The 25562-nt window shown below is 29.6% G+C and overlaps 3 protein-coding genes across 4 annotated transcripts; all 3 read right to left on the reverse strand.

The window, feature by feature from the left end:
- Positions 1 to 1342: 1342 nt before the first annotated feature.
- Positions 1343 to 1789, reverse strand: LOC108463425 (putative lipid-binding protein AIR1). The gene has a single exon (XM_017763368.2). The coding sequence runs from the start codon at positions 1787 to 1789 to the stop codon at positions 1343 to 1345; it is 447 nt and encodes a 148-aa protein (XP_017618857.1).
- Positions 1790 to 3592: 1803 nt separating this feature from the next.
- LOC108463457 (putative lipid-binding protein AIR1) lies at positions 3593 to 4039 on the reverse strand. Its single transcript, XM_017763396.2, has one exon. The coding sequence runs from the start codon at positions 4037 to 4039 to the stop codon at positions 3593 to 3595; it is 447 nt and encodes a 148-aa protein (XP_017618885.1).
- A 12182-nt stretch (positions 4040 to 16221) lies between these two features.
- Positions 16222 to 23834, reverse strand: LOC108464150 (probable choline kinase 2). 2 transcript variants are annotated; one of them, XM_017764270.2, is made up of 9 exons: positions 23360 to 23834; positions 21017 to 21113; positions 20035 to 20363; positions 19423 to 19544; positions 19130 to 19325; positions 17675 to 17792; positions 17536 to 17583; positions 17098 to 17198; positions 16222 to 16597 (listed from the first exon to the last, which is right to left on the reverse strand). In XM_017764270.2, exons 1-9 carry the CDS (start codon positions 23738 to 23740, stop codon positions 16499 to 16501), a joined length of 1491 nt encoding a protein of 496 aa, XP_017619759.1. In that variant the 5' UTR covers positions 23741 to 23834; the 3' UTR covers positions 16222 to 16498. The 2 variants fall into 2 exon arrangements, with proteins under 2 accessions (XP_017619759.1, XP_017619761.1); XM_017764272.2 differs by lacking the exon at positions 23360 to 23834 and having other exon boundaries at positions 20035 to 20471; positions 21017 to 21191.
- Between the last annotated feature and the right edge of the window lie 1728 nt (positions 23835 to 25562).

The following is a 25562-nucleotide window of genomic DNA, read 5'->3' on the forward strand; positions in this document are numbered from 1 at the left end:
TCAAATACTCGGGAAAATGCTCACACAAGCTGTGACTATAACTATATATGCTCACATGAACTATGAAATAGGTCTGCTCACACAAGTTGTTGGTCAGGATGTTAGGCTACACGATGCTACTCACACGAGCTATAGAGAATCCGAAACAAATGTAAGATCTCAACCATTGGTAGGACATCCATGATCAGCACCCAAAACTATAAGTAACCCCTAATGACATGTCATTAGTATTCTAAGTATTCACGAGATTCATACGAGTCACTTTACATATCCGAATCATTTAACTTCATTTCTATTATACCATTTCAAACATACATCCATGTATTTCACATTTTCCAAACATAATCATCAAGTTAATCAACATCAAAATTTAGTCCAAAATCACTAATCGAGATATATCATTCAATTTAACCATATGTAACATGAATAATCAATAAAATGTTACCAAGAGCATCATTTAATGAGTTTAAACAATATACGAAGTTACCTAAACAAAAATGGTTATGAATATGAGGCCGACGACTAATCCGTTAATTTAGCTTCTCCACGATTCTAGTCCAATTGATTCGTTTCTTGATCTAAATAATACTTTTCACTCAATTAATTACAGGTATATAAGTTTTTTTTTTATTTAAAATGTAAGTTACCAATTTACAAAAGAAGTATCAACATTTTTTTAGAATGTTATTTTCGTCCAAATTTTTTTTTTTGAAACATCTTGTTTTAGCCTTATATTGATGTAGCGGGGGTGTACAAATTTTAGTTTATATGGTGAAAAAATAAAGAAAATACTATAATTTATAATCTCTGTGAATAAACTTGTTGAGTGTTTTTTTTAGAGTCTCACTTTCAAGAGGGTTAAAATCACTATTTATATAATATGGTTAGTGTTCACGGATGTGGCATCGTAGGTACCTCATGCATCCCAACACGTACTTTACTCTATGACTAACATGTGCTTTCAATATATGGGTTCGTCTGCATGGTTTTGCGAATCCACTTCGTTCTAACTCATAAAAGAATGGAAACACTTCACGTGTGAACATAAAGTGCGAGTCAGGCTCAAATCAGGTACACAGGTGTTGGGTCGGTAATGGCTAGTTCCATAAAAAAACTTATAGAGGTAATTCATAAATTTCTTGTTTTATTAATTAGAAATGCATTGTTATAAAAAATATATATTAAAACAGTAAGTAAAGAAATTATTACAAGAGATGAAAGGGAAAGGTTGAAGAGCCTTTCCTTTATGCAAAAACTGATAAGAAATGAATCAGCGAGACAACCCAACAACCACTCAGTACATCGAAGAATAATAAAAGAGAATCGCTGTGAATGACGATATTTATGGAGCGCAAATATATTCGGTAGCGACTCTTCTTCCACAGTTATTGAGTAAAAGACTCAATGAAATAGGAAGGTTGAGTTTAATGTCTAACACAGTAGCTCTAACGGCAGTGCAAAGGCAAACCGCAGCTTCAAGATCAGCTAACCCGTGGATCAAACTACAGCATGGTTGGGTTGGTACGTTGCCGAGGTTGAGATTCACCAAACCACCCAACAGATTAAGACATACACCAAGATTCAATGGATTACAAGTACCATAGTAGCTATGAGTGCTACCATCGTTAGGAAACTTGTATCCAGGACGGATAACAACAGGGTTCCGAGATTTTCTCGGATAAAAAGAACCGTTTGAATTATTATCGACGTTATAAGAGCTAACTAAAGCAAAAAAGAAAAGGTTAAGAGAGAAAAATAGAGCAGTTGATGCCTTAACGTTTGAAGCCATTTTTTCAGTAGAAAATTATTTGATTTCACTGAGAAAATGGACCGTTTTGATGAGAGAAATATAAAAATTGCTTATTGACTGCCTCAGACGATGAAGGTGGTGAAATGATCAAAGGGTTTTTATAGAACACAAAGATGAGCTTTTAAAGCTAGGAAATGGAAGTCACTAAGTCACATGTTTTGGAGAATTTGGATACTTTAAGATATGGTTTCGTTGGCTCTAATTATGGAATCTCCCACGTCTAATTATAATTGTTTCTTTTTTCTAATTGCAAATATGGGAATAAGCCAAAGTTTTAAATTTTAATTACGAATCATAATTTATATTTATTTACGTTGATGAGTTGGTGAGTGTGAGACTGTAATCATTCAGGTAAATTATTACATTATTATTAAATTTACAAAAAAATATAAAATATCATTAAATTATCAGAAAGTTTTTATTTATGTCATTGGATGTAAGCTATGCTATTCTACTCGTTGATAGGTACTGATCCACCATATCAGTTGTTAAATCGTTGATTGGAGCTCACTTGCCGAAACTTTTTTTAAAAAAAAACCTTAATGACTTAGCGACTTAAATAAAAATTTTAATTATGTATAATAATTTATATTTATTTGCGAATTAAAATCTAAACAATTGACGAATTGATTTCCAATATTGACAATTGATGATTATCAATTAAATTTCACAAACTTAATTTTTCCTAACCCGATTTTTAGGACGTGATAGAAAAAGTCAACAGTTATGATGAAGTGAGGAATGGGTTTATATAGAAAAAAGGGATGAACATAAAAACTAAGTAAATGAGAGGCACTAAGTGAAATTAATTGGGATACAGAAATATTTGATTTGCTGGCAAAGAATGGAATTTCCCATGTGTACGATGATTATTCGAATCCAATAGGCCAATTTTTAAATAATAACACGAGCACAACGTTGTTACTATTACAACTACAATTAATTTAGTACTTTGCATTGCAAATATCATGTCACCAGCACACAACAAAAGACAGTACTATTGCAAATTTGTATCTTTGGGTATCTTTAATATTAATTAAAGATTAAAAAACTTTAATAATGCTCAAATTCAATTATCTCAAAGGCGTTAAAACTTAAATCAATAAGAGTTAAGCTAAATTCGAGTTTTCCTTACTTGAAACAAGAAATTATGTATCTAATCTTAATCATAGTACTATAAAGGTAAAATGCCTTTGTGATTATTTTAAATAAATTATTTCTAATGTAAATACGTTGCATGTGATTTTATACGTTTAATTTTTAATTAATTAATTTTTAAATAATATATTTTTAATTATTGTTACCTATCATTGATAATGATTATTTCTCTTTATTTTTAAATAATATATAAATTTGAAACTATAAAAGAAAATAAATTATAATATTAATTTTAAAAATAAAAAATAAAACAACATGTAACAATTATAATAACAATTCATGATAAATACAAAAGATATTCACAATAAAAAATACAATTTTATGAGTGCTTGCTTCACACAACAATACTATAAATTATTATAAGAAAATACTATAATTTATGATCTCCATTAATTATCTCATAGCATTCTACTTGATTGGGATTTTCATAAATATCTTATTTTATTACTTAGAAAATGCATCGAAGAATGAAATTATTACAAGAGATGAAAGGGAAAGGTTGAAAAGCCTTTCCTTTATAAAAAAAACAACAATTCGAGAGCTGTTATGAAATGAATCAAAGAGACAATCCAACAAACAATCCATAAAAGAATAATCAAAGAAAATTTTCTAAAACGACGATATTTACGGAGAGCAAATGTATTCAGTTGCGACCCTTCTTCCACAATTATTGAGTAAGAGACTCAATGAAATAGGAAGGTTGAGTTTAATGTCTAAGACATTAGCTCGGACAGCAGTGCAAAGGCAAACCGCAGCTTCAAGATCAGCCAACCCATGGATCAAACTGCAGCATGGTTGGGTTGGTACGTTGCCGAGGTTGAGATTCACCAAACCACCCAACAGATTAACACACACACCAAGGTTCAACGGATTACAAGTACCATAATAGCTTTGAGCGCTACCATCGTTGGGAAACTTGTATCCAGGACGGATAACAACAGGGTTCCGAGATTTTGTGGGGTAAGAAGAACCATTAGGATTATTATCAACATTGTAAGAGCTTACTAAAGCAAAAAAGAAAAGGTTAAGAGAGAAGAAAAGAGCAGTTGTTGACTTGACCTTTGAAGCCATTTTTCCAGTAGAGAATAATTTGATTTCACTGAGAAAATGGACTGCTTCTTACGATGAAGGTGATGAAGTGATCAATAGGTTTTTATAGAACACAAAGATGAGGTTTAAAACTAGAAAATGAAAGCCACTAAGTCATATCATTTGGAGAATTTGGATACTTTAAGATATGTTTTCGTTGGCTTTGATTAAGAAATATCCCAGATCTATGAATAAGTTGTTATTATAATTATATATTGTAATCCCAAGTATTGTACCAAGCCGAAGTTTTAAATTTTAATTATGAATCATAATTTATATATTTACACGAGTACAGCCTTGCTATGATTATTTGCAAATAAATATCATCTATTCATCCAAACTCGAAGGTGTACATAGAATTTTGAGAGGATTTAGATAGAAATATTAGGCTTGAAATTGAGATTAGACAAAAAATAGATCCATTTAAAATATGGACCGAGTTTGGGCTTGAGTATTCAAAGACGAAACTTAGTCCATTTTTTAAGTTTATTACGTTTTATATTATATTTATATATTATGTAATTTTAACGCATAAAAATAAATCTATGGTAATATATAATATTATTATTATGTAAACATTAAAAAATATTAAAATGATTATATATAAAATTTTAATAAGTAAAAATATATAAAATTATTAAATGTTAAAAGTTAAATTAAAATAATAAAAATATATATTTTTTTAAATAATATGGACTAGTGTAAAATAGACTTAGGTTAGGTATTGGTAAATATGATGAGTTTGAGAAAAATTTAAGCCCATACTTCAAGTCAAACCGGACTTGGACAAGTATAAAGTGTAACGATCATACCTAAGCTCATTCTAGACCATGAATATGATAAGTGTTAAAAAGTAACATGTTTTAATCTCATTCTTAATACGTTTTTGGGTGATTATCTGATGTTAATGGTGAATTTTATGCTCTTAATACTTTAAATTCATGTTTTTATATTTAGGAGAGCATTCGGGAGCAAAAGGAGCGAAAATCGAAAAATCAGAGCAACTTACGAGAGCCACATGGGCTGATCATTTCCACATAGTCGTGTGAGCCACACGGGCTGCCACACGACCATGTGGCAAGTCGTGTCGATTTCGTGAATTGCACTCCGAACAGTGAAAAAATCACGTTTTTAGGTTTTTTTCGAGCATTCTGAGACCTATGTGGCAAGCCGTGTCTCAAATGTCATTATAAATATTTAACAACCACTTTTTTTTAGCATCCAAAATTTCAATAAACAAAACGTACAGAAAAAAGTTGATTATATTTACTTGATTGATACTAAATTTTATATCTATTTTCACATCTATTGAAGATATCCTAATCATCACAAGATCGATAACATTAGCGTATATTAGAAACTATATCAAACACGTATATGTGTGAGAACTACATATTTAGAACACGGATTTGTGTTTATAAATAACATATAATAGTTAATAAAATGTGTTTTAATCGATTGACATGAACATTGTTGTCAATACAGGAGGACGTGGGTTCGAGTGTGTTGAAGCGCATTATCCTCCTATTTATGGGTTGGGGAGGGGCAATGGGTAATTCTAGGCTTTGTGTTGGAAAGAAAAGATGTAACGCCCCAAAATTTTGAGAATTTAATTGTGAGAATTTACAGATATTAATTTTTGTATCTGTGGTTGTATGTTCTACGATTGTGTTTAAGGTCTGAAGTTTGAGTTGCATTGTTAAAAGTTTTATTATTTTTAAAACAACCCCTATCCATGCATTATATAGTTAAGTGCAATTTTGTGTAAGTCTGTGTCGAGAGTGAGTTTGTTGGTTCACTAGTTAAGCATCTGTATTTTGTTTGGCCTTGAGTTCAAGTCTCATCGTATGCGTTAGGAAAAAAATTTTGCTTGTTGTCGGAAATACGCTGGTGGTTACGACAAAGGATTTTTAAACATTCTTTTTTTTTTTTTCATCCTTTTCTTGTCGCCCCTAAAGAAAAGCCATTTTTCTGCATCTCAAAACAAGGATACAAAGCCCTTTTAAATAGGTTAATATTAGAGTTCTAATCATATTTTAATATTCCTGGAATAATCATATTTAAGTTAAAGCAACATGTAACAATTATAATAACAATTCATGATAAATACAAAAGATATTCACAATAAAAAAATAATTTTATGAGTGCTTGCTTCACACAACATTAAAAAATTGTGCCCGCATTTTTTAAAGATATTATTTTATTTTATGTAATAGGCCAATTTTGGCCTGGGCCTCAAATAAATAAAGTCAAAGGATGCAATCGGTCGAAAACAAGCCAAAAATGGCCAAATTGAGAGACAATCATTAAATTAGGGCCAAATCAAAAAGATGGAGAAAGCCAGGGAGTTATTAAATTTTGTTGAATTGGTAAAAAGCCAAAAATAGGAAGATATTATTTTTTTTATTTATTTTTATTTTATTTTAATTTATTAAATTAGTTAGGCTATTTCTAGTAAACCCCATGTATATAAATAGGGGTATTTTTTCTTTGAAAGGAAAAAAAATGAATGTTTTTTATTCCTAATTCAATTTGGAATTGGATTATTCTCTCTTTTCCTATTTCCATCGGAATTGAATTATTTTCTTTTCTCTTTTCAGTTTGACGTGGGAATTTTGTCCATTTCATTTCAAATTCTTTGTTTTTTCTAAATTCGTCCAATTGCTTTAGCCCTTCCGCTTTTTATTGTCTTGCAATTAAGTTTTTATTATTTTTAATTTTGGCCCTAAAATTTATTTTGACTACATCTTGGCCCTCCTTAAAGCTGTGCGTTTTGGAGGGCGGGGATTATTTCCCTTTTGTCCCTCCTTGTTATTCACACGTTCAAATTGGTTCATTTCCTTTATATATTTTTGGTTTGCCTCAAGGTTTTGCTTTATGGTTCGATTTAGTCCTCTTTCTTTTTTGCTATTTTATTATCAAATTAACTAGCTTAATATATTATTGCTATTATTATTATGTTTCTATTTATATTTATTTTATTATTCTAATACTATTATTATTTATCTAATTTTATTTATCTATTTATATTTCTACTATTATTATATTTCTATTTCTATTTCTATTTATATACTAATATTATTTTCATTATTATTTTCTTATATATGTTTTTTACTCTTGTTATTAACATTTTATTTATTCATTTATATCATGTTGTTATTTATTTATTTATGTCCTCTTATATGATTTTAAAACTTTTATTATTATTATTATTATTATTATTATTATTATTATTATTATTATTATGTATTAATATCATTATTTTTATTTTTATATTATTATTATCATTATTATTACTATTAGTACTATTATTATTTTCTATTATTATTTTATTATTATTACCTACATACTATCATCTAGAGGTGTGCATGGGCCGGGCCGGGCCCACACAAAATTTTAGACCTGTTTTCTAGGCCCAGGTCCAGCCCGACCCAAATATGGGCCTAAAAATTTATCCAAACCCGGTCCAAAATAAAATTGTTAAGCTTGAGCCGGTCCGACCGCCCATATTAAATTTTTTTAACTTATTTCATTAAATAAAAAAATTTTAAATATAATAAATCATCAAATACATTTAAAATAAATATTAAAACAAGAAAGAAATAAAAAATGATATTAAAACAATTTTTAAAATAATATACAAATTGAAAATATAATAAAAAGTGATTATATTAAAATTAAAAATAAAATGTAAATATGATTAAAAATAAAAAAATATATTTAGTATATAATTTGAGCCGAGTCGGGCCCAAGCCAAAAAAGTTTTGCCCGAGCCCTGCCCGTTTTCTAAACGGGCCTCGTTTTTTGACCAAACCCATATTTCGAGCCTATATTTTTACCCAAACCCTCCTATTTTTTGGGCAGGCCTTCGAGTCTGGCCGAGCAGCCCGGCCGATGCACACCTCTACTATCATCATCCTTATATATATATTATTATTTTCTATTTTTATCATTAATATCGTTATTAACATATTATTTTTTATTTTTATTAATATATTATTATTGTCATTATTTTAAACCGTTTACTTAGTATTTTCTTATTTCATTCAGTCATTTGTTCACTCGAAAATTTTCTAAATTAAACTTTTATTAATATTCATTTATCCATCCACATATCATTCCTTTTTGGCTCGTGTTATTTTATTCATTTTTAATTCATATCCCATATCTTTTCCCTTGTTATTGTTATTTTATATTGACATGTTTATTACCTTATTATGCATATTCGCATTGTAATTTATTTCACATTTTATTTCAAAATCACGTTACATTTTTTACCCAAACTCGTAAAAAAGGGATTTTTCAAGTAAAGGCAATATTTCGTATTTGGAAATTCGAGAAAACGTGTCCGAACGTACTGGGTTTCAATTTTTTCGTTTGGTCCAAATAACTAAATATCCTTTTGAATTTTAAATACAGGAGTTGCTAATAAAATAAAAGGCAAGCTTATATTCGAGGGTTGAGATGTTGTGTCCTAACGTACTGGATATGACATCTTACCTTGATATGAGATGGTCTTTGACATGCGTTCTAACTTATCTAAGCGATTTTTAAGGAAGAACATTATTACTAAGTAGGGTTGTATTTAAAACTCTTTTAAAATTTTTAATTTTTGACATTAAGGCATAAGTTAATCAACTAGGTACCAATTTTGGGCGTATCGAGGGTGCTAATCCTTCCTCGTACGTAACCGAATTCTAAACCCGTTTCCTGAATTCGGTAGACCAAAACCGTTGTTTTAATAAAGGAAATTGTTTGTTAACAATAACCGCTTTTTCTAGGTGACCCGATCACACCTCAACAAAAAGGATTGGTGGCGACTCCCAATTTGAGTTTTCAAAAGTCAATCCCTTTTTTTCAAAAAAATAGTTTTGACATCTTGGTGACTCCGCTGGGGACACATAAGAGAGTCAAGTAGTAAAATTGATTTTTTTCTGTCCTTTTGTCAAAAATCAAAAATTTGATTTGAAAAATTATGTTTTTTTTTCCCGCATTCATTTTGTGTCATGTCATAAGTTTGTTGTGATTTGAGTCTTGTAGGATATTCTTACATCATATTGCATGACCATTGTGGTTACCCTTTTAAGTGGGAGTGAGAAACTATTTCCTTCGTGAGATTTTCGTCTCCGTGCAGGATAGTGGATCGCTTTCGAGATACATCTGTACCTATGTCTTCGTGAGGTGTTCACCTCCGTGCAGCTATAGGGAAATGTATCCCCCTGAACTGAACTCGATCCATATGAGCCTATAATGTGTGAGGATCGAGGAATCTGTTGGTTCAGGTACCCTTTCTTTAGAACCAAACCACATAAAGTGAGCCATAGGAGCCTACCCTTGTTAGAACCACCAAACCCCTAGAGGTTACCCAAATAGGTGCTCTATTTGTTGTTTATATCTTCTGTACTGACGTGTTTTGTTTTGTTTATTATTGCATTGCATTGCATCATCATAGAAACGAGGTGTTGGTTCACGTTTAGTTGCTAAATAGAGAGCTTGTCATGGAAAATAGATTTCTTGGTAAAGTAGAGTACAATATGGCCGTCCGAATATGGTCCAAGTAAGCACAACGAGAGAAGGTTGATAGCCCGTGGACGAATACACGACTTTGCTTCATTGCTTGAGGATTCAAGCTAACCAAGATTATTCAAAGCTGTCAACATCTCGACTTTCTTAAAGAAGCTAACAAGCCTCCCGGGGATGAGTGAGCAATAGGTCACAGCCCGGATCAAGCAAAAAGAGCTAGGCATCCATTGGAAAGATAGCGAGATTTGATCATGCAAACCATTACTTTAATTAATATAATCATATTCAATATAATTATGCATAATTAAGTTGTATTTATCGTGCCTGTAAAATTTTGAATTCATCTAAGAAAATATATTGTTGATTGAGTCTTAGATTGATTGACATGGGTATTGTTGTCAATACAGGAGGACATGAGTTCAAGTAGGCTAAAGCGTGTTATCCTCCTATTTATAGATTGGGAGGGATTATGGATAGTTCTAATCATTATGTCAAAAAGAACAGATATAATCGAACCTATAATAAGATTATTTTAAAAAACATCATCTTTACTAATGTATATATATATATATATATATATATATATATATATATATATATATATATATATATATATATATACCTTCAAAAGATTATACATTTAATAAATAAATAAATCTAATTTACTCAAAACTCAATCGATAATCTATATAAATAAAATACAAAATATAAAATATAAGCCATAACAAGAAGTTGTCCAAATTCATTATACTTAAAATTTTGAATTTATTTATTATCTACTGTTAAAGATATGTGACCCAAATTCCTATTAAAATAAAAAGGATCTACGGTATAGATTGCACAAGTGAAATCCGTATAGAAGTATACTACCTCTATTTAATGTTGATTAGAATAAGGTGTTTTAAACTTACTTTATTACTTTTATTTGACTTTGATTAGAATATGATTTTATAAACCTATAAATAGACGTAGTCGTCTCTCCTCTTGTATCATTCGAATTCGACATTGTAAATTTTTCTTCTCATATGTGGTTTTTTTCCCGAAAGAGTTTCCACGTAAAATCTGTGTGTGTTCTATTTTTTTTTCTTTTCTCTGCAATACATTGTCATCATCGGCATTCTATTTTCACATCTACAAATTATTTGAATTTTATTATCCAAATCCAAATATGAATTAAATACAATTATTCTACTAATATCCGAATCCAAAAAATAAACAATTTCAATATTCTAATCATTTTCAAATATTCAAATTTGTTATCTAAATTAGAATATTTATCTGCTTCTACTTAAAATCATGGCAGATAATAGTTTTAAGATATGAATATGAATATTATTTAAATTTGAAAAACTTATTTATATAGTTTGAATTCGAGAAGACCTTATTTGATAATCCATTGTAAAAATTAAATTAAATAAAATTGATAGTTCTAGTGATTTAATATTTTAAGCATGTTTGGTTATTCAAAATAAAAAAAAAAACAAATTATAGAATTTTTCAGCAAAAATTGTGAAAAATAATAAGTAAATAAGGAGGTATTTATCACTTAATGTGAAATTTTTAATTATTTTATTTTATTTCTTTTAATATTATATTTTAATTAATTTACCTTTAAAATTTTAAAATTTATTTTTAGATTTATCAAACCGTCTAATCATATTCTACATTTAATTTTAAAAATATACAGCATAAGTTTTATAAATTAAACGCGATACTTAATTTATCAAACAATACTTAATATAATAATTAAAAATTATAAAACTATATTTTACCCACTAGAAATGGACAGATTCGATATTACAGCAAATATCCGAAAATGAGCAGTATGATAGCTGTGTTAAATTATTATTATGCGAGTTTTAGTGATATCCAATTTAATTCATTTGGTTTTTTAAGTCAGATTAATCAGTTAGTTCATTATTAGAATTAATATCAATCATTTTATCACATGCATATCTGTATGAAAATCACTTATTTAAATATAAATATACATAGTGGCGGAGTCACTAAAATGAAATTTTTTCATTTAGGCTATTTATAATTTATCAAATTTTAAATTAATAATGGTAAAATTGTACTTTGACCTCCCAAAATAATAAAATTTTGATTGAATTCTTTAAAATTATACAGATATAGACTATTAAAATGATGAAATTACATTTTACTATAATAAAATATTCAATTTAATTCTACCAAAAAAAATTTCGACTCCACCACTGAGTGTACATTTAAAAATAATATACAATACATAATAGAGCATAATGTTGAAAACTAATAATACCAAAACATTTTTATTTTGATTATAATAAATCAGGTTGAATAATTGGTTTTAATATATTTTCTTCCTTTCTTTTATTCTATAAGAGTTTGATTTGGTCCTACAATCTAAAAGCAAGTAAGACGAATTGATGATTGTCAATCAATTTAAATATTTATTTCTGTTGTGTAAATCAATTAAAATGATAATTTCTAAGGAAATTTTAAATATAAATATATAAAAAATTATTACTTAATAAATTATATAAATATTGTATAGCTCAAAATTCAAACATGTAATAATACAAACTCGTAGATTTAAGAAACAAAATAAAAAGAATTCCATTTGTCAGTCTAATGGTCAGAATGTTCACCACCCAAATGTGGTCAGAATTTGAGTAACCCTAGTCGCGTTGTTTTTTATTTATAAGAGAGATAAATTCAAATTTTGCACGTATGAAAAAATTGAAATACCAACGAATTTGTGGCTTATAATGAATCACACAAAAAATAAAGTAATGCAATATAAATTTGATTTTTATAATAATATAGATAGGATACTAAAATTTATATAATTTACTTTTAAAAATATATTATTAAATACAAATCCAAACAATCTAAGTCAATACACAATAAAACGCAATTTGTGTTCAAACATTGTTGAAGAATAATATCTATGCACTGCAATTGTATTCAGGAGCACCTTCTCTTCCACAGAAACTGAGTTCTGCCCTCAATGCAATATTGAGGTCGATGGGAAGGCCCAACATCTCGACTTTCATAGCAGTGCCAAGCCAAACTGCAGCTTCAAGATTGCCCATTCCTGCAAGCAAGCTGCAACATGGTGTTGTAGGTGCGTTTTCGAGATTAACATCCGCCAGCACCCAACTCCCCAGGCACGAAACGAGGCTATCTGGGCTTGATTGTTTGAGTACACATCTCCAGGACGAATAAAAACAGGGTTTTTAGAATCTATTCAATCATCATCGATATTACAAGAGTTGACTGAAGTAAAGAAGAGAAGGTTGAAGGAGAAAACCAGAGCACTTGATGCTTTAATCTTGAAGCCATTTTTCAGTTTGAAGTGATTGAGAGAAAGCCAAAACTTGGTTGAAGGTCGTGAAGTGAGCAAAGGGTTTATATAGAAAAAAGGGATGAACATAAAAATGAGAGCCACTAAATGAAATTAATTGGGATACTGAATGGAATTTCCCACGTATAACATGAGCACAAGGTTGTTACTTATTATAACTACAATTAATTTAATACTTTGGAAATATTATATGTTCATTGAGGAGAAATCGAATACGACAAATAATCGTATCAATTTTTTTAATTGTACGCCTATCAGCATTGATTTATTGAATTCTTTTTTGATTTGGCATCAATATAATTTTATGTAACAAATACTGAAATGAAAGTTTTTAAGTGCAATTTCGATTCTCACTGCTCCTCCCAGATTGTGACAATCTCATATAAAATATATCAAAACAAATAAAACAAATATATTAATTAACCACATTATCATTAATGGATTAATTTATGCATTGAAAATATTGATCCATTTAAAGATTAAATTGTAAAAATTTAAAGTTAAATTCACGAGCACATAAATCAAATTTAAAGCTTACTATTGATTTTAAATATCAATATTTCACGTTTTTACATCAAAAGTGACCATTAATCATGTTTTAAAAATAATTTCCAATTTTATTTTAGATTATGTTCATCATTAATTTTCAAAATACTTTTGAACCCCAAAGTGAAAACATTTTTTATCTAACTTTTACCTTTGGGAAAAATATTTTGAAGTCAAATGATATTTTCAAAATCTATTTATAATGCAATGTATTCTTTATCATATTATATTAGATATAAATTTATTTTTCTACTTAAACCATAATTGGATTGACATTTTGGGTGATTTCTTTTACTAACATAATCAAAATTCTCAATTTGCTTTTGTTTAGTTGATTGCATTAAAGGATGAAAGGAGGAAGTATTTTCGAAATCTGAGCAAGCAATCAAAAATATGAAATTTTGGGCAACTTTTAATATGAAACTAATATTCCAACAACACAAATTAAATGAAATCCTTTTAGACTAAAAACTATGCCTATGTACAAACTGGTGGTTGCCACTACTTTTCTCATCCAATTTTATTCCATATCACATTTTAACAAATTCAAATTTTAATTAACTTTTTTTAATTTTGAATAATAATTTTATTCCATATGTAAAAGTGTTGGAATATTTTCAAATATTTTATAATGTTCCAATAACTATAAACGAAAGATAAAAAATTTTATTATTAGTCAAAATTTATATTACGACAAAGTATTATAACTATTCAACGATACTATTTGAAAAATTATAATATTAGATGAATAATTATACGTCTCTTTAAATATGTTATTATTCATAAAAGGCACATATTGAAAGATGTGAGACATGAAAATTTTTATACATAAGAATAAGATTTCATTTGGAAATTACACCAAGTTTCAAAAATTCTATCCTTCCTTCATTTTTCAATATTATTAGATTATTCTATAAAGTACTACTGCAGAAATTTCTTTGTAAAAATTAAGTTTCTTGTTATGCCGGTTTCATTGTATTATTGAGATTAATTTGCTTGAAACTTTTTTGCACACTAAATATAGGTGGGGGCAAATAAAATATTAAAGATAGTGATTTGATACACGCCTTAAAATATTGTCCTATTTCTTTATTTTCTATTCAAGTTTCATTCATATGTACAAGTACTAACAAAAATTAAATCAGGTTAGATGCACCAAAAAGATAATTAAAAAAGCTATTTAGGTGATACGTTGGAGCCGAGAAAATGAAGAATTAAATGGAGAAAAGAACATGTGATCTCACTATGCTTTTTACCTTAAGTACACAAAATAGTAAATGGAATTTTGACTATTATTACTATCAACTTCAAATCAACATGTTTTACCACCATACCTGTTGTATTTTTTATTTACTATTATAACCTTTAAATAATAAACTAGCTTAATATTAGGATATTTTAAGTTAGAAGTTAATATAATAATAGATTATTTACTTAAATAATATAAATAATAACACGATCAAAATAATGTCACTTTAATAAATAAAGACGACAAGATAGAAAATAACAATATAAAAAAGAAGAAGAGAAAAAAACAGAGAGAAGGAGATGGTAGAACTTACAATGACAAAAGGGAGAGAAAGAGAGAGGGACAACAAATTTTAAAGAATTTTAGTGATAATTTTCTAGAATTAAAACCCCACAAATTTTCCAGAATTTGAATTTAACCTAATTTTTACCAATAAATTCATTCCTGCCAATAAACTAATGAGAATAAAATATAACTCTTAAGAACCAAATCAAATTTAATTAAAAATTAATAGAAAAATTTCAAGGGGAAAGAAATTAAACACAAAACCTCAAACAACACTTAATCACCACAACCAATTAAATTACTTAACATAATTCTTACAACATTTTTCCCAAAACCAGAACGTGACCACTCATGATTCACCAACCTAATATCTACTAACTCGATTGAGATGTGACAAAAATTAATATAACAATAAATTATTTATGAAATAAATAATATAAATTTAATCACTTTGAGATCCCAAATCACTTAAAATATAAAAAAAATCATATTATTATTGTTCAAAACATATTAGTTTGATAAATAATTTGAGACCCATATTATTTTGATAAAAATAATTATTTTAGTGAAAAACCCTAGAGAGTAGATGATTGCAGTTGTCTATAAAAAGCTCATAATACCAACTAACATCTATGAAATTAAACACCACCAAATCTCATGTCTATATTTAATGTAAGAAACACAGAAATATTTCAGTTAGAAAAAAGTTAAAATACTGAATTATTTTAATTTTGATCGTTTTATAATTTAATATATTAATTTCTCGAAATAAAGAAAAAAGCATTTTAATTAAACAAGAATAAATATCCAAGAGATGATAAGCATGATGAGATTTAATCAAACAAATATTAAACTAAAAATAGAATTTTGACCCAGAATCTACTATATTTTACAAATTAAGAAATTTAAACTACCTTGCTTTAAGCTAACAATAAACCAAAAACTTTGCCTTTAAAAAATAAAAATAAAGAAATTTCTTTCAAAATGAACTAAAACTTTAATTTTTTGATCTTTATAAAATTATGAAATTATAATTTACCCACTAAAATGGATATTACAACAAATATAGGAAAATAAGCAGTTTTTCAGCTGTATTATAACAAAACAAAGGAACCGAATCAAGCATTACATCATTGCTTTTTATTTGCCATCATCCTTTCAACCCTCCAAAGCATAAACTCCCTTCCCCTTCACGACTTTAATGCTTGACTCTTTCCATGAAGATAATCAATTTCAAGAAATGTCATCCCCATACAAGAAATCCCTTCAGATATAAAGCATATACAACAAATATAATATCCTTTATCACCAATAAAACAATACCAAAACAGAAAACAATAAATATGAGCATTCATAAAACATATATGATTCATGTGACACGGCTTCAGGACACACTGTGAATATCTCCTCCAAATACTTCATATCCACAGGAGACTAAGGGGAACCCATAAACATCTATGCACCACTACATACTCCAAAAAGTGGGGGTTCAACAAGACCCCAACAACTCCGGCTTCCTTTTCCAGTACTGTTGAAGCCTCTGCTTGGCATATTCTTTGTAGTCAAAGTCAATTTCATTGACATGTTCCTGAGGAAGAAATTTGATAAAAACATAAAATAAAATAAAAATGCAATCAGTGTAAAAGAAATAAATTCCAAGCAAATGACATCTCTCTTTTCTTTTACAAGTGCAAGTCAAAAGTATCTGTAGGTTTGGTCTCTCTTGGGTCAATGACTGCATTTCAATCTCTAACAACTTCAATATAGCTTGTCCGTGACAGGTTACATGCGCTCAACATGATAGGAAAATCGCAAAGAAGCAAGTAAAGAAAAGAATAAACTTCTAATGATTACCTGAGTGATAATTTGTACCACTTCAATTCCAAATTGAATGTCCTCTTCAGAAGCAATAGTTTTAATAAAATTACAATTAACAATTCACAATCATACAGATAGTTGAGAAAGGGCAGCGATTTGTAAGGGTATCTTATAGGTAGCAAAGGAGCAAGCTAAAAGATTGCATTACTGACACCAAGTACATGCATTATCATCAAATGATTTTGGGATGGTATAGAGGGCTAAAATTACCGATATTATTCCCCACACACCCCAAGTGAGGTGACTCGCTAGAGTATATTTCTCAACATCTTGAAGCAGCTGCTGCACTTCAGAGTCTCTAGGTTTCTTACCTGCAATAAAAACATGGATAATATCATGGATCCCTGACAATATATTAACTTCAGAGTTATGGTAACACATCAAGTTCGAATATATAAATTGAAACAATTGCCTTAACTTCTTTCTAACACAAGAAAAGAAGTGTTAAATTAGTCCTTTGGCAAAGTAAATAAGCTAAATTGGCAGCAGAATACAATAATTATGGACAGTTTAAACATAAAAGTTGCTATGCCAATCATGCTCGCAGAACCAAAATTGGAATTATCAGAAAATGAACTTCTCACAATTGCAGCCACCATGTAAACAATTAAAAAGTCACAGAATGTCTTATAAGCAATAAACAGTTACCTGAAGAATTCAGGTATACACGCAGAAATCTTAGGCGCTCTTCCAAACCTATGAATGCCACAGGACTAAGAAACTTTTTTACCATTCAGGGAATATAGCGCATTTTATAAAAGAAAAAAATGAGATCCAAAAGATTCACCTGGGTATTTACTATAATCCATAACATGGGGTGTTTCTGTGTGATAATCAGCGGCCATCTCACAGAAGTGATTTGCAATATCAAAGGCAACAGGATTATAACTTGCATACTCATAATCCTATAAAAGTAGGCAGCCAATCAACATCCAGAGAATTACATATTCATTACTTTGAGAGAAAACAAGTCTCGGAGAAAATAGAATGATCACTTATCGAGCAGCAAATTCAAGATCATATGAAATTTCTATCATCCATTAATTATTTAGATCTCTTTCTGCTTGATAACTTACATACAAGCACAACTTGCTCTCTTCACGCTTAAATAAGACTCAGTCAATAACATTAATGATCAAGCTTGAAATGCTTGGTATATTTATGATCCTATATTAAGCAAATACAAAGACTAAAGCTCAATACAATTCACTTTTAAAGGATGCTATGAGACACATTACTACATCTTTTTAATGTTCAATATAGAAGAGATTAGGATATTTAAAAGGAAAAGTGGTATGAAATACAGCCCACAGCCCAACTCAAGTAAAGAAACTTTGCATGCAACTTAAAGAGCTCAATTATAATAAAATACTCAGAACTTAGAAAAGCATTAAGAACATACGATGAATTAACCACAGGAAAAAACATGTATATAAGTCAAACCAAAATGTTCTTCTACGAAAAATGATCTTTTGGGCTTTCCACAGGATTTAAGTTGTGGCTTTTTATGGTGGAAAAATAAAAGCTTGTGGCTCTTAATAGAAATACAGTCTGGGTGAGTGATGACCCCAGTTTCATATCAATGGGAAAATGAGGAATAATGTCTGTAAATTCTCTCTGATGCTATCCCTGATATATCTATCTTCATCTAACCTAGTTAATGAGAAATTCATGAGATCACAAGACATCCATCAATGTCCTCTAAGTCACTCAACCAGGCAGAATTGCATCTGTACTTGGATACCATCCAGACATCACCAATTGCATCATATGACAACAAATATCCTTTAAACAAATTCATGCATATAGAATGATTTTGCTGATATGATAATTAAGGACTAAGATAACAGCATTAATCTCCTCTATCTTAAGCCAACTTGGTCCTAAACAGGCACGGACAGAGTTCAGGAATTAGGTATTCACTACTCAGAAAACATCACATTATTCAGAAGAATATCAATACTGCAACCATATGAACAACTATGATTTTATCACTGCTACCACTGCTGCTGTTGTCTATGTTTGAATTTGAGACCAAAATCATTCTGGTCAAAGGTTCAGATGTTATCCTCCCATCAAAAGAATGCAACTAACAGCCCAGCCTGTTGCTGCAACTTGTCTAGAACTTTCCCATTATGAGCTATTAACATATAGTTCAATGACAAAAATAAAGAAGAGTTTTGCTATTAAAATTACTGTAAGTAAAGTATATACAAAGCAAGCCAGTTTGGTAAAAACTCACAATGATAGTTACTGATTTAGTCCCTTCATCAAACATTATGTTCCCATATTGTAAGTCATTGTGGCAGAAACCTATCCGTTGATGCCTCGCTGAGAGTTTCTTTTCTAAAATAGAGATTTCCTCCTCCAAAGATTCTAAGCGAAAGGCTTTGGCTTCTTCCAGTGGGCTAAGTCTCTTGGCAGCCTTAAGCCATTTTCTGAACACAACCAATGAATCTTTGAATTAATAAAGTAGCTATAGGCATGAGATCCATAATGTTTAGCATAATTCACCAAAGAGTTATTAAAATGTACCGTAATCTATCCCATAGCCAAACTTTCTTTGGACCGGGCATATCAAGTTCATGGAACTCCCTTAATCTGGTTGCTATTAGAGCTGATATAGCTGGATCACGCAAATCAGATGCTGATAGTGTCTGAAAGTCAATACGGAAGAAAGAGAATATCAATACACATTCAACATTTCTGATAAATAAACGAGTAAATGGCCCCAGTAGGTCGTAAAGAAGAAAGAGAGTATCTTCTATTAATTACAATCGTTAATGGGAAACTGTGATTACCATGGTAATACTAAAACTTGAAGTCTTAATAAATGAGACACCATATCAAACATGAACAATTTAAGTCACTAGAAAAAAATAGATGCCTAAAAGTTGTTAAAAAGATCATCTTCTCTTAATCACAGCAATGGTATTCATTCAGGAGCTCGTTCCCATTGTGGATAGACAGGTAATAAATCATTACATAAATCAGAAACTTTAATACTACAATCATTTAAGATAGCTGCTTGAAGGGCAAATCCCCTTTATTTACAGAACTCGAAACAGAATAGTTATGCTTCATATCCATATCTAAAGTTAAAATAATATGTAAAGAAGTATGGAAAGGGAGCGAGTATCAAAGTACCCGTGCACGGATGAACTCTTCAATTCGCCCATTGCGGAACCGTCGTAGCAAACGAGGTCCTTGTCCATGCTTCGACATAAACTCAAATGTCCGGATTTCATCATCCCGATCAAAAAACACATCCACACCCTCACCATAAATCCTAACTAAAACCTTTTGTGACACATTATCTCCCCTGGTTGGCCATTTTATCTGGAACACCTCATTGGTCATAGCACCTTTAAGAGGGATCACCTGCAAAGCTTTTGAATCCACTACATCATCCCACTCAGACGCCATCGACTGCAGAGCATCCTTTACTTCTCGTGGCAACCTTGCCTCTTTATTGTCTACGACATTAGTTGCAGCACCCATAACAACAAACCAAACTTAACTCCACAAAAATTATGCTCAAATTTATTGGTTAAACAAAATCTGAAAACAAGGGAATGGCTGGCCTGGAGATGAAATATAATCAAACATTAGAAATCAACACATGCGTAGCTACAGATTCCCGTTATGATAAAGCAAATTCAAGAACAAGACCCATACTTGACAATAACGACTTCAAAAACACGCGTGCGCACACACAATTGATGGAAAAATGGCCCTAGCAAGAATAGCATAAACAGATATCATCGAATTTAACATGCAAAAGAGATCAACACAATTAAGCAGGTTCTTGATTAGAAATTAATAATCAATTAGCCAAATAAATTGCAAGTTTAGACACAAAAATCCTTAAAAATCAAAAACTAAATACAACAAATGCATGATTTGTTTATTTGTTTATTTACTTAAGAATGATTTTAATTGTTTACCATTTCCTTTGTTTTCTAGCAAAGTTTTACAAACTAAACAAAATGAAACCCAAAAACTTGCAAAAATATGAAGAGGCATTAAGCAAAAGAGAACCGATTAGAATATTGAAAATAATCCAATAAAAACATTTAACAAATAAATCGATTATATCAAAAGAAAAGAACACAGAGATGATGCTTACCTGAAAAAGAAAAGATTATGGGAGAAATGAGATGGGAGAGCCCGGAGTTCGTCCGTAAAGGAATCACGGCCGTTGCATCTTCTGGAGATGATCTTCCCTATTTTTGTTATAAAACAATTGAATTGAATTTATCTGTTTTGAAATGAGTGAATCTATATGTTGAAAGTAGAGGACAAAAAAGGATAAATCTACGTTGAAAGTGACTTGTGCCTGTAAGGCTGCACATGTGTTCAATCCACAAATTAACACGTGTTCGTATATGTTCTTTTTTTAATTAAGAATTCCAGAAGAAGGTATAGTATCAATTAATTCCATCAAATAAATTATGAAAAATATAAAATCCATGATTTAACCGGTTTTTAATATGCTTGTACTAATTTTTTATTCAACTGATCTAATCTCTCTTTAAATCGATACTTCGACTGGTCTGATTCAATCAACCGCGAAAAAGATTATTATTTTATTTTAATTTACTCAAAATAAAAAAATTTATCCTGCCAATACAGTTTTTAAACTTAATAAATAGAATCAGAAAATTAATTCGTACCACAACTCAATAATTTTGTAAATACAAAATTCGTGTAATGGTTTTAGGCTTTTCGACATTTTATTCTTGTTTTTACAATACAGTTAACCCTCCCTACAATAACCTTGTTTGTATACTAAAATTGTAGATGTTATAAAAAGTAATTGTTATCTAAAATCCTATAACAACATTTGATATTCAAATCATGTGATTTTTAAAAATATTTCAAATTAAACAACTATAATATATTAATAATATTAATTAGTAATATTTAGACTATATCTATCATAAAATTTATAAATGTAATTCCATTTATTAAAATTATTTTCATATAATAAAATATAATAAATATATTTTTATATAAAATATAATCATTTTTTGGAAATAATATCTTAACTAAATTTTATTATTTTATTATGGTCGCTATGATTACGGGTTGGGTGTCTAATTGTCCAGGCGGTAATGATAGTATCTTGTACCGAACCGGTGGCTCACTTTTTCTAAGTAATGGGAAAGAGGACCAAACATGCCACTGAAAGACTCTCTTGAGACAAAGATGGGCTGTCAAGAACGAGAAGAGGTAGGATGGGCGGTTGGTCAGATCTAGTATGGATCGTACATGGACGGTAGTTGAGTCGGCGGCTCCCTAGGTTCCCCATCCGGGATCCCAGGAAAGAGGATCAAGTTGGCCCTTGCGGTATTATACTATTATAGAGAACTAATTTAAAGAAGAGTATTACCCTTATAGAGGACAAAAATAAAACATAAAAATTGATTCTATAACAAATGACTCATCATCTCGACTAACTTGAATAAATTTTTTATGAAATATTTGATTTAATTTAGTTCGATTCTTACCTCTAATGTGAAAATTTTTGTATAAATACTTTATTTTATTTAGTTTTTTATATATTAGTTTTAAATTTTGTTCATACTATTTTTAATTTTGTATTTTAAACATTTTACCTCACGCAAAGATTTATGTTGCGTTTGTTTATAACTAAATAAATTACAAAATAATTTAAATATTTCATTAATTAAATTTTTGAACAATCTAAAATTATTCATTGCATCTTTTCGGACTACAAGATAATGCCTTCCAATGAACTCGATCTATCCATGCCAATCGAGCTAAAATTCAATCCTCATTTCAATTTAATCCTCATTGTATTTAAAAAGTTTTGATACAGTATTGAAAGAAATTGACTTATAGTGTAGAACTTTTTAAATTTTTGTTTTATTTTAAGTGATCTTTTCAAAGAGTTGATATCTAAATTATTATTTTTAATCGTTTATTTAAATACTTATATAAAAATAATAAAAGATAAATTATTTGTTATATTAAGATTCGAATCTTTTATTAAAAAATTTTAAGTAATTTTTAGTGAGTTGATATTAAATTAATTCAGGATATCAATTCAATCAAACACATAATATATATAATATAAATTTATTTTATTTATATATAATTTTTCATTTTATTTATATTTAAATTAATAAATATTTATTTAGATGACATTAATTTACAGTAAAATTAATAAATTTTATTAATTTGTTGTAAATTTAAAATTATTAAATTGCGTAATTTTTATTATTCAAAGCTTTTAATTGTTTTCGAATGTGATTTTTTGAAATAAAATTCATAGAAAATGAAGAGCAACGTTGATAAAAAAATGGATATAAACTCCTTAAGCAAACAAAATAATAGCTGAAAATTTAATTGAATTCAGCTTAAATTAGCGTGAAATCTGAACAGAAACAAACATCTACTACAAAATCCAAATAAAAAAAGGGCGAAATAGAGAGAAGAACCAGACCTGGCCGCTAATCTTCTCATGCTCCTCCATCTCCGATAGTTCGCCAATATTTTCATTCTGGGTCTCCATTGAAGACGACGAATCATCCAAGGCTCGAGATGAAAACGAAAAGCTTGGGGTATGGAGATAGGGTCTGAGACCTGCCAAATAAATGGGAGTGTAACATTTTGAAACTGAAGGGATTAGAACAGGCTTTGAGAGGATCCAAGTGACAGTTCTGGGGTAGATTCTGGGAGTTGGATTAACTATTTGGAAGGGTAAGATTTTAGACATTTTAATGGGTGGTTTGGATTGGGAGTTTAATAAGCTAAAAAATCGGGGTGAAAATGGAGAAGAAATATAGGAAGAATTGGGGAAATGGTTTGATGACGAAAACACCATTTGGGAGAAAATAAAAATAAAGGTCAAGTTTCGTCCACGTTACACTTCTGTGCGTAACTGGTTGTAGGCGTCCGTATTGTTTGGGTTCAATGAAAGAGTTAACTCTCATATTTATAGCTAACTTTGTTCATGTATAATTTATTTTGTGTAATTATATACTTAAAATTTTAATTTTGATTTAATTATTCTTAATTAAAGAAATTAATACATATATTTACTTTCATATTTAATTAATATAATTATTTGTTTATATAATATCTAATTTAAAACTGTGCTGATTTAATAATGACGTTAATGATTTTTAAAATTTGAATTAAAACAAGTTTTTATTTATAAAATTATATAAAATTAAAGTTTATGTATGGTATTTATACAGTGATACAACAAGGAAGATGTACGAGGGAAAGAGTGGTAGTAGTTAGGGCGAAGAGCCAGAAATTTTAAAGAGTGAAGATGAATAGAGTATGAAGGTTGAGAACTAAAGTTAAGTTAGTAGAATGTAGGCTTGGTGTCTTAAAGAGCCAATCCTTTCTTCATCGTTTTTGGGAGTATTTATAGGCGAGGGTCTCATGTAGGATGGTGCTAACATGTTGAACTTGTCATTAGACCATTATTATAAAACATATAAGGTGGATGTCTTCAATGGGATAAGGATGTTTGTAATGGAACAGAGCCTAACATTTATTCTAACTTGATGATATGGAGCAATTAAACTCACGTGGTATTTGGTGACTAAAAATATCACATTCTCGATTAAAGCTTAGTGACTCGGATGGCAGATGGCTAATATTTGTTCGGATGGTCGTTTTAGAAGGGAGGCTTGTTGGTGCCTTCCTAATTTGCTGGTAGTTGGTTTATAAAGTGACCTTTCTTAAGACTATTTGATCTGTTAACCTTTTTTTTCACAAATTGCTCAAAATGGTGATCTTATTTAAAGGTGATTTTTTGTATCAAAACCATTAAGATTTTGTCATAAATTCACTCTAATATCTGTGTATTTAGGGAGTCGTGATAATGATTAGTAACTTTTTGAAGCAGGTGGTAAGTTGCCATTATGTTTTGCTTGTTCTTCGAAACAATACGTTTTGGGAGATAGGTTTATATATTCTCTAGTTTTTCTTCATTGAGGTTACTTTGCCTTCCTTTTTCTTTAAAAAAAAATTGCAACTATTTTTGTCATTTTTCTGGTTTTGGTTGGTTTTTTACGACGATTTCTGCACTTTAGGGGTCTATTTGTTTTGATTCTTCTTGTAGTTCTTCTTTTGTTGCCTTCAGAGTTATTTTTAGTATTTTTGCTCGAGAAAATGGTTAGAGAACATGGACAATTTGTAAAGATTCAAAATAGAGGTGGAGGTCATACTGGTCGTGCTCCGTTGAAAGAGGTGGTGAAAAATAAAAAAAAAATACCACAACCAAGTTTGACAAGGCTACTGCAACCAAGTTCAAGAGAAGAAGTGACGAGCCTGCTGTTAGTCTTCGCTATCAATATTCTACACCCTACCGAGAGATGAATAACTTTCAAATGTATCGTGGTTGCTTGCAAAACATCATAAGTATGAATTCAGTATCCCATAAGGGTCAAATCATCTCTGCGAAGTGTTTGGCCTAGATTTTTCTAGTACGAGACCTAGCTTCTACCTTCGGTTGTTTCTTCTAGAGGCGGGTTTTACTCTCACTCTCTCAGACTTTATCTAAGATATGTTATTAGATTTAGTGCCCTAAGTATAGTATTTTTGTCTATTTACACTTGTATTTAAAAAAAAATTGGTTTAATAAAAATATCCATGAATTACTTAATACCTTTTGTATATTGTCCTCAATG

The sequence above is a fragment of the Gossypium arboreum genome, chromosome 10 (genome assembly GCF_025698485.1).
Source record: "Gossypium arboreum isolate Shixiya-1 chromosome 10, ASM2569848v2, whole genome shotgun sequence".
In the NCBI taxonomy this organism is placed as follows: Eukaryota; Viridiplantae; Streptophyta; class Magnoliopsida; order Malvales; family Malvaceae; genus Gossypium; species Gossypium arboreum.

What these genes read in the sequence shown, in the direction of transcription:
- LOC108463425 (XM_017763368.2), bottom strand. Translation starts at nt 1,789, where the DNA reads ATGGCTTCAAACGTTAAGGCATCAACTGCTCTATTTTTCTCTCTTAAC.
- LOC108464150 (XM_017764270.2), bottom strand. Translation starts at nt 23,740, where the DNA reads ATGGTGTTTTCGTCATCAAACCATTTCCCCAATTCTTCCTATATTTCT. An exon ending in CATAATCTTTTCTTTTTCAG is followed by an intron (nt 20,364 to 21,016) that starts GTAAGCATCATC and finishes CTAATGTCGTAG; the next exon opens with ACAATAAAGAGGCAAGGTTG. An exon ending in TGGCTATGGGATAGATTACG is followed by an intron (nt 19,326 to 19,422) that starts GTACATTTTAAT and finishes GGTTGTGTTCAG; the next exon opens with AAAATGGCTTAAGGCTGCCA.
- LOC108463457 (XM_017763396.2), bottom strand. Translation starts at nt 4,039, where the DNA reads ATGGCTTCAAAGGTCAAGTCAACAACTGCTCTTTTCTTCTCTCTTAAC.